The following is a 13,064-nucleotide window of genomic DNA, read 5'->3' as shown; positions in this document are numbered from 1 at the left end:
GAACTGGGTGGTGGTGGGGACAGGAGAGGTGGGAAGGCCACCATGAGGACAGGTCCAGGGTCCCTGCTGCCAAGGGGGAAGCGAGTGAGCCCAAGGAGAGGAAGGCCTGTGGGCAGCAGGTGAGGTCGGGGTCAGGGACAGGCTGGGCACCGGGGGGGAGGGGCGGAGTTGGAGGCCTGGTGGCCCCCAGCGATGCCCAGGCTCCGGTCCCTAGGACCTGTGAGCACGGCCTGACGGGGCAGGGTAAAGTCATGGATGTGGAAATGGGGAGAGGATCCCAGGCCACTCAGATGCTCAAAGTAATCACAAGAGCTACGGTGGCACGTGAGTCAGAGGCTGGTGCAGACGGAGGGGGACGCGGGCTGAAGAACCAGGCAGAGCTGCCCAGGCTGACCACGGGGGTCAGGGGAGGCCCCGCTGCTTTTTTTTTTTTTAATTTTTAGTTGTAGATGGACACAGTACCTTTATTTTATTATCTTTATGTGACACTGAGGATGGAACCCAGCGCCTTATACGAGCAAGACAAGTGCCACGGCTAAGCCACAACCCAGCCCCCTCAACCCCTCGTTTTTAAGGTGTCTGAGAAACAAGGCGTACAGATTGTGGGAAGCAACATGCTATTTAGTGCGGCCCTTTAGGACCCCCGAGGGCAGAGCCTGGACCTGAACCGGGCCAGACCACAGGCCATGCGCTCCACGGCTCCCGTCCCACACCGGCCAGGTGTCACCAATTTCTCCACCTGTGGAGCACTTTCTAGAGAATGAAAACGTAGCAGGCAGCGTCACCGCCATCTACACTCTCCCAGGCTTCCCTGGCCGTTCTGGAGAGGGACCCTCGGCCTCTGGCAGGCAGGCCGGCCTCTGCCACTGAGCCACATGGTCCTAACACTCGCCCTCCCCGGGACTTGTGCCTGGGGTACCTTCAGTGCAGCCTTGTGTGTGCAGCACCCAGTGGTGGTGGCTGCATGAGGGGAAGCTCCCGTCTGGCTCTAAGTCCCACCTTCTGGGCAGTGTCTTCTGCAAGCCCGTCCCACGTCACCAAGCTCCCTGCTCTGCTGCCAGGAGCTGGCCCATCTCCTCCCCGTCCTGGGAGTGTGGACAGCAGTGTGGCCCAGCAGAGGACTTGAGTGTGGGGACTCACCTTACGCCTCATCCTGGGTGGACTCAAGTCACAAGACGGGTCACCAAAGGCCAGGAGGGAGCCCGGATCTGCTCCAAAGTCCTACTCCTCCCCTGGGCTAACTGCATCCTGGGAGGCCCGGAGAGCAAGGGCAGGAGCCCAGAGCTTAGTGGGGCAGGACCTTGGCTGAAATCTCAGCCCTCCAAAGCCAAGGTGGCACAGCATGGCACATGTGGCTTCCCCAAGGTCATACATGGACAACTGGGACAAAGAATGGCCACTCAGCTTTTTAAAATTTTTTGCACTGTGCCCGGGGTGCTCCCACCTTTCAGTCCTGAGACAGGGTCTCACTGACTGCTGCGACTGCAGGGTGCACCACCTGTGTCCGTCAGCTTTTTACCATGATGACCCAACACCTGCCCCTGAGGGAACACCATGGCGGGAGGGCACAGTTGGGGGAAGCTGTTCAGCTCCGGGCAGCTGGGGGGAGAGGCGGGAGGGAGGCGGGAGGGAGGCAGGAGGGAGCAAGCGAGAGAAGGGGCCAGGGACGGACACGGTCTCCGAGGCCAGGCTCAGGGCGCATGCCTGTCGTACTGGTGACTTGGGAGGCTGAGGCAGGAGGATTCCAAGTTTGAGGTCAGCCTTAGCAACCTAGTGAGTTCCTAAGCAACTTAGTGAGACCCTGTCTCAAAAAATAAAAAGGGCTCGGATGTAGCTCAGTGGTAGAGTGCCCCTGGTCCAATTCCTAGTACAATAAAGAAATAAAACACCAAAAAACTCAGTCCCCAGTACACACCTCCAGGGACCTACTTCTCCACCCAAGCCACCACTACACCCACCTACAATTTCCATTCCTCCCCATAATCTATCACATGGAGTATTCCACCCACGGGGTCAGAGCCCGCGGATCCAGTCACTTCCCAAGAGCCCACCTCTGAACACTGCTGCCCCAGGACCAAGCTCTCAACACCTAAGCATCTGGGAACAGCCCAGGTTCAGACTGTAACACTCTCTCTGTCCTGAAAAAACACAACATCAGTCTACTCCCATGAATCCTAGGTCTTTTTGCTTTATTTTTTCTTTTTAGGACCAGGGATTAATCCAGGGCACTTCAGCACTAAGCCACATCCCCAGCCCTTTTTGATTTTTTTGTTTTGTAAGACAGGGTCTCATTAAACTGCTTAAGGCCTCCCTAAATTGCTGAGGTTGGCCTCGAACTTGCACTCCTCCTGCCTCAGCCTCCCAAGCTGCTGGGATTGTAGGTGTGCACCCCGACATCTGGTGAATCCCCACTCTTAATAGTTTCAGCATTGCTGAAAAGTCCAAGTCATCTCTGAGATTTAAGGCAAACTCTTGGCTGTGAGCCTGTAAAGAAAAAATCAAAAAGCATGTCAAATGCTCCCAATACACAATGGCACAGAGTCGACATGCTATTCCAAAGAAAAGAGAGGATGGAGAAAGATCGGGACCAAGTGAGCCTGAAGCCCAGCTGTGCAAAGGCGGAACCCTGGAGTCCATGCCTGGCACCCAGGCATGTGGCGGCAGGATGTGGGCTCCACAGGGCTGGTGCGGCGCGGCTCCTGGCCTTAGCAGGCGCAGCCTGTGGGGACTCTGCTGGGCTGCCTCTACCCACTGCCTGCAGCTTTTCTCGGCAGACAGTCCCCACTCTTGGCCTATCTTGGGTCCTCACTGCAGCGCTGGCTTCACTTCCACAGCCTCCCTCTCGTCCCTGCACAGTGACAGGGTTCTGACCTGCGGCACCTTGCCTGGCCTCCCACGTGCAAGCTCAGCAGAAGCCTGCAGGACCCCAACGCCAGCATCCTGCAGAACCAGCACCACGTGCTGACACCAAGGTCTGCCACCACCTCAAGCAGCAGCCGAGCCTCCAGGGATCCTGGCTGCAGCAGCCTGAGTGCTGGGTGGCTGAGCATGTTGAAAAACTTCCCAGGGCCCTGTACAAGCAGGGTGTCCCATTGGTCTCAAAGGAATTTTTATTTTTATACCCTTGAGCCTCAGATGGGTGATATCTTGCCAGTTCCTAAGATGCCCTCGAACCATCTTTCCTAGTATTTCTAGGTAAAATATTTAGTGTTTAGCGGCTGTATTGTGTTCAACAACCACACCTTCCTTGACCTCGGTTTTACTCAGTTTTCTGGCCAAACTACAAGTTTTTAAAATCTTTTTGCTTTCTGTTCCCGATTTTCACAATAAACTTGGCTAGAAGCTGCCGGCAATACTCACGCCTCCACATGAAAGCTGTGCTGCCTAGAGATTTCTTCTGCCAGATGGAATTCAACCTCACCAAGTCTCAGGACACTGGACACATGCTGATGTCTTCTTAGCCAGGGCGTCCTGTGAATGGTCTCTAGACCCATTTCCAAGAGTCCTCCTCCTGCTCTGAGACCTCCTGAGCAGGCTCGCTGCCCGCAGCCTCTTGGCATCCTGGTTTTCTGAGCTCCCACCAGAACCACATATTGAGCCTGGCTTACAACAATCTAAAACTTTTCCAGTTTGCATCTCTAAACTTTTCAAATTGCTCCCACAAATTCCATAAAGCTCCAAAGCTTCTGAACCACATGGTCAATTAATCACAGCAACAACCCATTTCTCGGTACCAATGTGTTTCAGTCAAGCTCTTTTGCCCTGCAACCAAAAGATTTGACGAGAACGATTCTAGAGGAAGAAAAATTTATTTGGCACTCACGGTTAGGAGGTCTCAGTCCACGACAGCGGACCCCACTGCTCTGGGTGGAGGTAAGGCAGGACATGGCGGAGGACGGCAGCCCAGGAGAGGACAGTCGGGAAGCAGGGAGAAGTTCTCTCACCAAGGGCCAAACAGGAGCCCACCCTGAGGGACCTGCCTGTCCTGCCACACCCGACCTGTTCACAGTCACCAGTCAACCCCCGTCAGGGGATCAACACACTGATCAGGTCAGAACTCACAGGACCCAACTGTCTCACCTCTGAACTTCCTTGCACTGTCTCACACAGGAGCTTGGGGGCACCCTTCTCCCCTGAACCATTAGACACGCTCAAGGGATGGATCCACTGATGAGGTTAAAGCCACATGATCCACACCACTTTTCTTTTTGGTACTGGGCTCAAACTCGGGGTTCTTAACCACCAAGCCGCATCCCCACCCTTTTAGTTCAGGACAGGGTCTTCCTAGGTTGCTTCGAGCCTTGCTCAGTTGCTGAGGCTGGTCTCAAGCTTCCAACCCTGCCTCCGCCACCAAGTCCTTGGGATGACAGGCCTGCGCCACACGCCTGGCCGACCCCTTCCTGGTAAAAGCACCACTCCTGGACACTGCTAACAGTCTTCAACGTGAGCTCCTGGGGGACGTTCCAGAACCATAGCAATGTCTGGCAGGCGCAGGCAGGTCCCACAGGTGGCAGACCTGCCTTCTGCAGATCACCTTTTGCTTAGATCAATACTCTGGCTAGTGGTGAGCGAGCTATTAGATAATCCTGCCGCCATTTCCACAGGCAGCGCCCAGGACGAGCTGCTGACACCAGCTGGACCGACCCCTCAGAATACGTGACAAGAGAAAGTCATCGGCAGGAGTGGGAGCTCTTTGTGACGTGACCTTTTCAGGAAAAAGGCTCTTGACCTAACTGGGTTTCCAGAGGCGCCTGGAGGGCTCCAGGTAAAGGCACTGGCTTCAGTGGAGGGCTTTGGAAGTCCAGGGTCTTGCCCCTTGCTAGGCCAATGACCACGTGGATGGTAATTCTGACACAGAACAGCCACCTGTGACCTGGGAACCAGCTCCTCACGAGAACCGACCCTTGCGGAGCCCGGCTGTGCACCAGTTCCTGGGAGCACCCCACAGGCGTCACTGTGGTCAGCCAGGTGTCCTGACTCCTGGACCAGGACAGCACTCCTGCTGGTGTCCAGGTCTACCCTGTCGCCTCAAAGAATGGGACCAAATGTGCCTTTTGTCCACGGTGGAGTCAGCAGTGGGACACGCTGGTTAGGAGGCCGTTCTCTGGAGCCAGGTGCGCTGTCCCGGTTCTGACCTCCCTCCAGCCCCTTTCTTCACCTGAAGAATAACAGGTAGAACTGCAGTCCGAACGAGTGCCTTTGTGCCCAAAGCTGCGAGTCTCTGGTTGGCACTCCCTGAGTGAAGATGTCAGAAGCCCCCTCCTCACCTGCATTCCAGGCCCCGCCTGGCAGAGGAAGGTCTCAGGAAACGCAGCTTTAACTGTGAAGCTGCAGCATGGCTCTGAGGGGGAGCCCTCTGCCTGGCTCCTGACGGGACTGCCCAGTGCTGGGCATGGTACAGAGAATCAAGTCCCATGATCCCCAAGGAGAACGGCAGCCCCATCAAGGAGCTTCTGAGTTGTGAGCGTCTGAGTCCCACTGCACTGGGGACACAGCCTCACTCCCGTTTTGGAGCCGCCGGGCCAGCTGCTCCTCCTCCACGAGGTCAGCCACCAGGTTCATCCGACAGGCCCTGAGCGCCTCGACCAAGCCGGCCACTGTGGCCTTCTCCCGCTCGCTGCTCTTCCACACTCTCAGTGACTCCCGCACCCGCTCTGCCAGGTTGCGGGGGTATCGCTCCTCAATTCCATCGATCCTGGCGTCAGAAACTCCAAGGTGACGAGCCAGTCTCCTCCAGTCTTTCCCCACATTATCACATATGATGCTGAAGGCTGCGTGCAGATCTGGCGGGAAAGAACAAGACTTACTGGAAGTTTGGGGAGCACCCCTGACCCCCACAGGATTCTCCGGCTGACCCGAGTGCTGAGCAGGCAGATCACCTACACACAAGGCCTGCACGGAGGTGAAAGCCACTGAGAAGCTCAGGGGCTGTCACAGAGAGCCTGAGATTAACCTGAATTCCCAAGGCAGCCCCCAAGGGACTCAGTGAGCTGCCTGCTTAGGACAGGGGAACTGAGGGGTGTGGGGAGCTGAGAAGAAAGTGGGGCTGTTCCCAGTCCTAATCTGCAGCGAGTCGAAGGGCAATCTCCTGAAGCTATGTCTACTCAAGTCCCTGGAACTGAAAATGTTATTTGGAAAAAAAGATCCTTGCAGATGTAGGGGAACATCTTGAGAGGAGTTCACCTGGATTATCTGGGTGAGCCCTACATCTAGTGACCATGCAGGCAGAGCTGGAGGGACGCGGCCACAGATCAAAGATGCTGGGAGTCACCCAAAGTTGGGAGAGGCAAGGAGGGACTGGTCCGTAGAGCCACAGAGGGACGTGACCCCTGCCGACACCTGACCTTTGCAGATTTCTGGCCTCCAGATTACATGATAATAGATTCCTACAGTTTAACCCTCCAAGTTTGTGAAATTTGTCATGGCAGTCCCGGGACAACAGTGCACACCCTAGTTCTTATTTTGGAAGCTGCACCAACTGACCACTAGACTTTGGTCCCTGGCTACTCCACTCCCTGCTGCAAAGCCACTACTGAGATCAGAAAGCAGAGCGCTATGAGCCCAATAAGGAGCTTCAGGAGTGTGTGGGTAGGGGAGCAGGCAGGACAAGGCAGTGCGGAAGGGTACCAGACAGCTGCTCTTGCTGTCAGCAGGTGAGCCCACTCCTCCAGCCTCCTGAAAGCACTTGTTGCTGTGATCATTTGGAAAGACTAAGGCACAGGGATGTTAAGTGAATATCTTGATGTCACACAGCTAGAAACTGACTGAGCTGCGGTTCAAAACCCTGTCACCCTGTGCCAAAGACCATGATGTTAAACTGCCTTTTGTAGGAAAAAGTGCACCACACACAGCATCAACCCACCCTGAACTGCTGTCGACCTGGTATGTTTCCTCCACCACAGTAATTATAAGACTACAGTTAATATCAAACACAGACATACACGTGTCATCTAAAAAGGTACTGAGTCTATTTTTGAGGCTGTCCTTTATCAACACTTTCCTCATTGCTAAATATCCTTGAAAATATCATTTTTCTGATCCTTTCTGTTTGTCCAACACTGTGTGTGTATGAAATTCTAACCGACAGCCCTCAAAAGCGCAGTGCACCCACCGTGTCACCTGTTTATACACTGTCCGGTAGACTGACTGATCCATTGATTCCAGGCCACAGCCAGTAGTCTGCAGAGTGTCCCTGAAGCACTAAACTCCCAGGCCCAGGGGCTGAGGGACCCTAGGTATACACTGGTCTCTTACTCCTGGCACCCCAGCAAGCCAAAGGGGAGAATGGAGAGGGGCTGCTCAGAGTGGACTCCTTCGAAAAGGCAGTGTAGGGCAAAAACCTTATCTGATTTCTGAGTACCTGCACAAGTGTCATAAGGTATCTTGGGGAAGACCCAAGTACACACATGAAATTCTTGTTCTCATATCTATGCTTCGTATGTAAACCTGAAGGTAACTCTATACAACATTGTAAATAACTTTGTGCATGAAAATTTCCATTTGTGGCTTCTCAAAACATTTTGGATCTCACAGCACTTCCAGTTTCAGACTTCCAATGAGGGTGCTCAGCCTGCACCTCCCACCCCAGGTCAGAGGGCCTTAGGTGGATCCCAGATCTGCTGTCAGCTGTGCATTTGGGCAAGAACTTACACTTGTGAGCCACTGTCCTCTCCTCTGAAAGAGGGCAAGAAAGATGGGAAATAAGAGTATCTAACTCACAAACGAACAAGTCAAGTGTGCCGTCGGTGGCACGTGGGAACACTGGGTCAGAGCTACCAAGGGGTGGTGTTGGTCTCGGACGGCCAGGAAGGGGGTCAGCGGGGCACGGTCCCGGAGGCGGACGGCCGGATGCAGCAGGCTATCTGACCAATGCCCATTTTCTCCACTCTACCCCACCCGGTCACTCACGGTCCTTTTTCTTCAGTGAGTTTTCTAATTCACCCGGAAAAAGTGGGGTGGGGAAAACACTGCAGGCCAGGGGTGGGCATCTAGGCCCTGCCACCTCGGGTGGGCTGACTTCTCTGCCACCCGTGCCCCACAGTGGTTCCCAGAACACCTGGCAAAGATCAGGAGCCAAGAGACTTGGAGTCCACTGAGGGGCGAACCGGCCCCGCGCCCACGGCGGGGCGCCCGCGCTCACCTGCCTCCTCCTGCGCGGCCCCCGCCGCCGCCCCCGCCTCGAAGTCGTCCAGGCGCTGCAGCAGGTCGTGGCGCCGCAGCGAGGCCAGCAGGTCGCGCAGCAGCCCGGTGTGCTCGGCCTCCAGGTCCTTCTGCTCCAGCAGCACCTCGAAGAGCTCGTGGCCGCGCTGCACGCGCTCCAGCTTCCTCTTGCCCACTAGCCCCTGGCACAGGAACTTGAGCTCGGTCAGCTCGCCGCTGGACAGGTCGGCCGACACCGAGTGCAGCAGCACCCGGAAAGGGTCCATGGCGGCGCCGGCGAGCAGCCAGCACGCCCCGCGCCCACCAAGCCGCCGGCACTCGGGTTTCCGATCCGAACCCGGAAGTCGCCGTCAGTCTTCCGGCTTAACTTCTCGCGAGAGCTCTGGGCTTTGCGCATGCGTGTGGCGCGAGCCAGAGCGGTTTCCACCTGGGCTGGCGGCGGCCTCTGCGCCTGCGCCCTGCGGGTCGCTGTGGGTCCCTGAGAGCCTGCGCGGGCAAGTCTGGGAGGTGGTGGATTTGCAAAGCGCGGCGCAGCCCTGCCGTGTGCTGGGACGGCAACCGCGAGCCCCCGGGGTGTATGGTTGCTAGGCCACGTCACGTCAGTCACGTTACCATTCTACACCAACATTCACCAAGCATTGAAGTGCGTTCTGTAGGGATCCGGGGGACATCTTCTGTGCGGGGGAGGAAAAAACCCAAAGAACACTACTGAGAGTTTCTTTGGTTTGAAGGTGTGAATATCTGATTTTTAAAGTTAGGGCTACTCAGAGATCATCCCTTGAGCGCCTTCTGTCGGGGCTGGGGAAAGGTTTGTCCCTATCACCAGGTCAGCTGAGGACCAGGGAGGCAATCGGGCCGTGTTTGCACATGGGGTGGCTGTAGTTAGAAATGACAAGAGAGGAGGTACAGGGTCCTCATCCCAGCGACAAGCCAACCACAGGTGTCGTCGGTGGTGGGGGCACTCCTTGCCCTGCTCTGAGCACGCATTCCAGGTGCCAGTGTGCGCAGCGGACCCCGGAAACATGCCGATACTAGGTGTCCATTCCCAATGCAACAGGAGAGAACGGCTGAGGCCACCGGGGCCGGTGGCCAGCGGGCAGAGGGGGGCCTCCCTGGGGGACGTGGGCCAAGGGGGACAGGGCTGAGGTCCCAGGAGCAGCAAGAGGCAGGCCTTGTGGGGAGGGGTGGTGGGCGCCAGGAGGGTGCCAGTGAGGAGGGGCCTTGGCCCAGGACTCAGTTTCCCTGCAGAGTGTGGACAGAGGGGTGAGACCAACTGAGTTACCCTGACGTTTTTTTTAATGGGGTTAAAATCCAGGTCATAGAGTTCACCGCTTGGGAGGGTTCGGCTCAAGGTGTTCCTTGTGGTCCTTCCTGGAGCATTTCTATCACCAGCAGGAACCCCTCCGCACTTTCTGTCAGGGGCCCTCCCCCCTCCAGCCCAGCACCGCTGACCTTTCTGTCTGTGGATCTGCCTGCTGGTGGCAGAGGACGGGCTGTTTCCTGGTTCAGCTTGGAACCCCCTTCTACAGGCTGAACTCATGCTCAGTCACAATTTCTCTCAGGGGAAGATTTAATTTGTTTTCACTTTTTGGCTATTTTTTTTTTTTTTTTTTGGAGGGGGTACTGGGGATTGAACTCAGGGGCCCTGACCACTGAGCCACATCCCCAGCCCTATTTTGTATTTTATTTAGAGACAGGGTCTCACTGAGTTGCTTAGGGCCTCACTTTTGCTGAAGCTGACTTTGAACTCACCATCCTCCTGCCTCAGCCTCCCGAGCCGCAGGTGTGTGCCATGGTGCCTGGCCACTTTTTGGATTTTGAACACTGAATTACATCTTTACAGAGTCCCTCTGATCAGCCAGTAGAAGTCAAGACACTCTGCAATCACCCCCACCAAAGATGGGGGTGCCTGGACCATGGGTGCAGGCACTGCAGGAGCTTGAGATCGCAGCAGCCAGTCTTCTGACTTGGGGCAGGGGTGTAACCAAGAGGAAGTCGGAGGCTTTGCTGGGTTTGAAGGCTGGTGCCTTCCTGGAGTGAAGCAGGGAAGGGGTGGGGTGGGGCAGGCTTGGGAGGAAGAGCAAGGGCTGGTTTGGGGCACAAGGTGCCTATTAGACCTTTCGGTAGAGATGTTGGGCAGGGGCTGCCCAGGACAAGGGTTAGGACAGAGATCTGGGCCAGAGATTTAATTCTGGGAGTCCTCTGCCGATAAATGGTATTTTAAGCATCTACAGAATCAGGTCATCCATGAGAGAGGCAGAGAAACTGGCCTGTAGCTCAGTCCAGGGTGTCCACCATTAAGGGGCAGTGGGACGTGGAAGAGTGGGGGAAGGAGGCTGAGAGCGAGCCTCGGGAGGCAGCAGGTGAACAAGGCGCCTCTTGTAAAGGGAGAGGCTCCAAGAACCCGGTTGGCCTTTAAGCAGCGCTCAAAGACATTTTCAGACAAACTGCAGGCCGGGACTGTGGCGGGCCTCTGTTGGCACCGTCCTTCCACGGCCTCCGCCTCTGTGGCTCGGCTGTGTCTTCTCGGTGGCTTTCCGCAGTGCGAGTCCCCTCTTGTGACAAGGTCTGACTGATTGCCTTTTCCCATTATGGATTGTGGTAGCAAGTTTCAGATCTCTTTGTCTAACCCTTAGACCCCCACATTTTTTTTCTATTTTCTTGTATAATTGCATAAATCCATGACCCCCTGTATGTTGGTCTTTAAGGTAAGGTGCAGGTTGAGGTGAGGTTCTTTCTAGCCTGGGGGGACTGGTGGTTCCAGTGTGTTGACCCCCTGCAGGGGAGACTTTTATAGGGCTCAGGGCTCTGAGTCACTGAAGGCCACTGACAATCTGCCCCACAGAGGTCTCCGCCCAGGCCCACGCATCGCGACTTTGACGGGTTGTGTTTGTGTATTTTTCTCTCACTTGGTGCCTTTCCAAGAAAGGCAGACAGGAGAGCGAGCACCTTGCGGGCGTCTCCCTTTCTGGGTTCCCCTGTCCTGCCTCAGCCCCTCCCAGGGTGACCTTCCCCCCTCTTTCTCTGTTTGCTTTGGTCTCTTTGGTTCCTGCAGAGGGACTGCCTCCAGAATCTGCGGATCCTCAATCCTCGGCTTCCTTCAAAAGTATTCCGTTGTTTTTTTTCTTTTTTTAAGGAGCGTCCCCTGGAGGGGCAGGGGTGTGTGTGGACAGAAGAGCCCCAGCCTCATCCTCACTTAAGACCCGCGGGGACGCTAGTTTGACCACAGAAGGGACTTGGGGACTTGAGGGCTTTGGGACAGGAGTTGTCTTGTCCTTTGGCAGTGGGTCTCGTGGGTCCCAAGTCTTCATAAGTGGAGAGACAGGGAGATGGCATCTGGAGAAGGGCTCACCTGTCACTGCCGACTGGAGGGGCCTCCCCGCAGCTGGGCAAGGCTAGGCACAGGCTGCACCCTGGACCTCCAGGGAAACCAGCCCTGCCGACACCTTGACTTTAGCCCAGCGAGGCCCATGCCGGACATCCCACCCACGGAGCCGCAGGGTAATGCTTTTGGGTTGTCTTAAGCTGTGGGGTCTGTGGTCCTTTGCTGACTCCTCGTCCCTCCCCAAGAGCAGCTCCCGAGGTTGCCAGCAGAGGGCAGCAGCCACCAGCAGGGAGAAGCAGGCAAGGCCATTTTTTCCCTGGACATCAGCATGGGGGTGACTGGGAGGGACAGGGAGGGCAGACACCTCTGGAGCCCCCGCGGTCTGCTTCAGTCCCGGCTACAGACGCTGCGTTGTAGAGAAGTTAATTGCCACACTCTGGTGACCGCTGTACTCACTGATACAGTGTGAGGGGGAGATAGAGGGAAGGGGGGAGGGGAGGGGGAGGAAAGCGGGGAACAAACAACAGAGAGTCAGTTCCTTGGTGGGACCCAGGGGGTCAGACCTGAGCGCCTGCTGGACACAGCCTTTCCCTGTGGCCGCCTTCCCGGCAGGCTCCTGGCAGGGGCAGCACGCACTGTCCCACCTGGGGAGACCCCAAAGGAGCCTGCGCTGGCCCAGGCAGGGCTTCCAAGGCTTTCAGACACCCCCTTCTCCACAGGCTGTGACAAGCAGGGCTGTGAGCACGGAGCTAGCCCTCCACGTGCCCCCGTGCTCCTTCCATTGGCTCATGGGCTAGCTTGAGCCTAAGGTCCACTCAGCTGAAGGGCGGAAGGCCAAGTTGCCAGTCTGTCTGCCTTCCACCCATCCATCCACTCATCCACCCGTCCACCCATCCACCCGTCCACCCATTCCCCCCTCCACCCATCCTCCAGCTACCCACCCATTTACCCACCCATCCACCCATCCACCCGTCCATCCACCCATCCATCCACCCATCTATCCATCCATCCATCCATTCATCCACCCATCCATCTATCCATCATCCATCCATCCACCCACACATCCATCCATCCATCCACCCACCCATCCATCCACTTGTCCATCCACCTATCCATCTATCCATCCACTCATCCATCTATCCATCCACCCATCCACCCATCTATCTATCCATCCACCCATCCACCCATCCACCCATCCATCTATCCATCCACCCATCCATCCATCCACCTGTCCATCCACCCATCCATCTACCCATTCACCCATCCATCTACCCATCCACCCATTCATCCACCCATCCATCTATCCATCCATCCATCCACCCACCCATCCATCCATCCATCCATCTGTCCATCCACCATCCACCCATCCATCTACCCATCCACCCATTCATCCACCCATCCATCTATCTGTCCATCCATTCACCCATCCATCCATCCACCCATCCACCCACCCATCCTTCCATCCATCCACCCATCTGTCCATCCATCTGTCAACCCATCCATCTACCAATCTGTCCACCCACCCACCCACCCACCCGTCCTCCAGCTATCCCCCATCCATCTGTCATCCCTCCACCCC

At 56.3% G+C, this 13,064-nt stretch overlaps 1 protein-coding gene across 1 annotated transcript; it reads right to left on the bottom strand.

Moving 5' to 3' along the window:
* Positions 1-3,819: 3,819 nt before the first annotated feature.
* Positions 3,820-8,484, bottom strand: Fadd (Fas associated via death domain). The gene is made up of 2 exons (XM_076847756.1): positions 8,141-8,484; positions 3,820-5,783 (listed from the first exon to the last, which is right to left on the bottom strand). Exons 1-2 carry the CDS (start codon positions 8,424-8,426, stop codon positions 5,443-5,445), a joined length of 627 nt encoding a protein of 208 aa, XP_076703871.1. The 5' UTR covers positions 8,427-8,484; the 3' UTR covers positions 3,820-5,442.
* Between the last annotated feature and the right edge of the window lie 4,580 nt (positions 8,485-13,064).

Source organism: Callospermophilus lateralis, chromosome 2, assembly GCF_048772815.1.
Source record: "Callospermophilus lateralis isolate mCalLat2 chromosome 2, mCalLat2.hap1, whole genome shotgun sequence".
NCBI classification, from domain to species: Eukaryota; Metazoa; Chordata; class Mammalia; order Rodentia; family Sciuridae; genus Callospermophilus; species Callospermophilus lateralis.
Note: the sequence above shows the minus strand (reverse complement) of the source record. Positions and strands in the feature narration are given on the sequence as shown.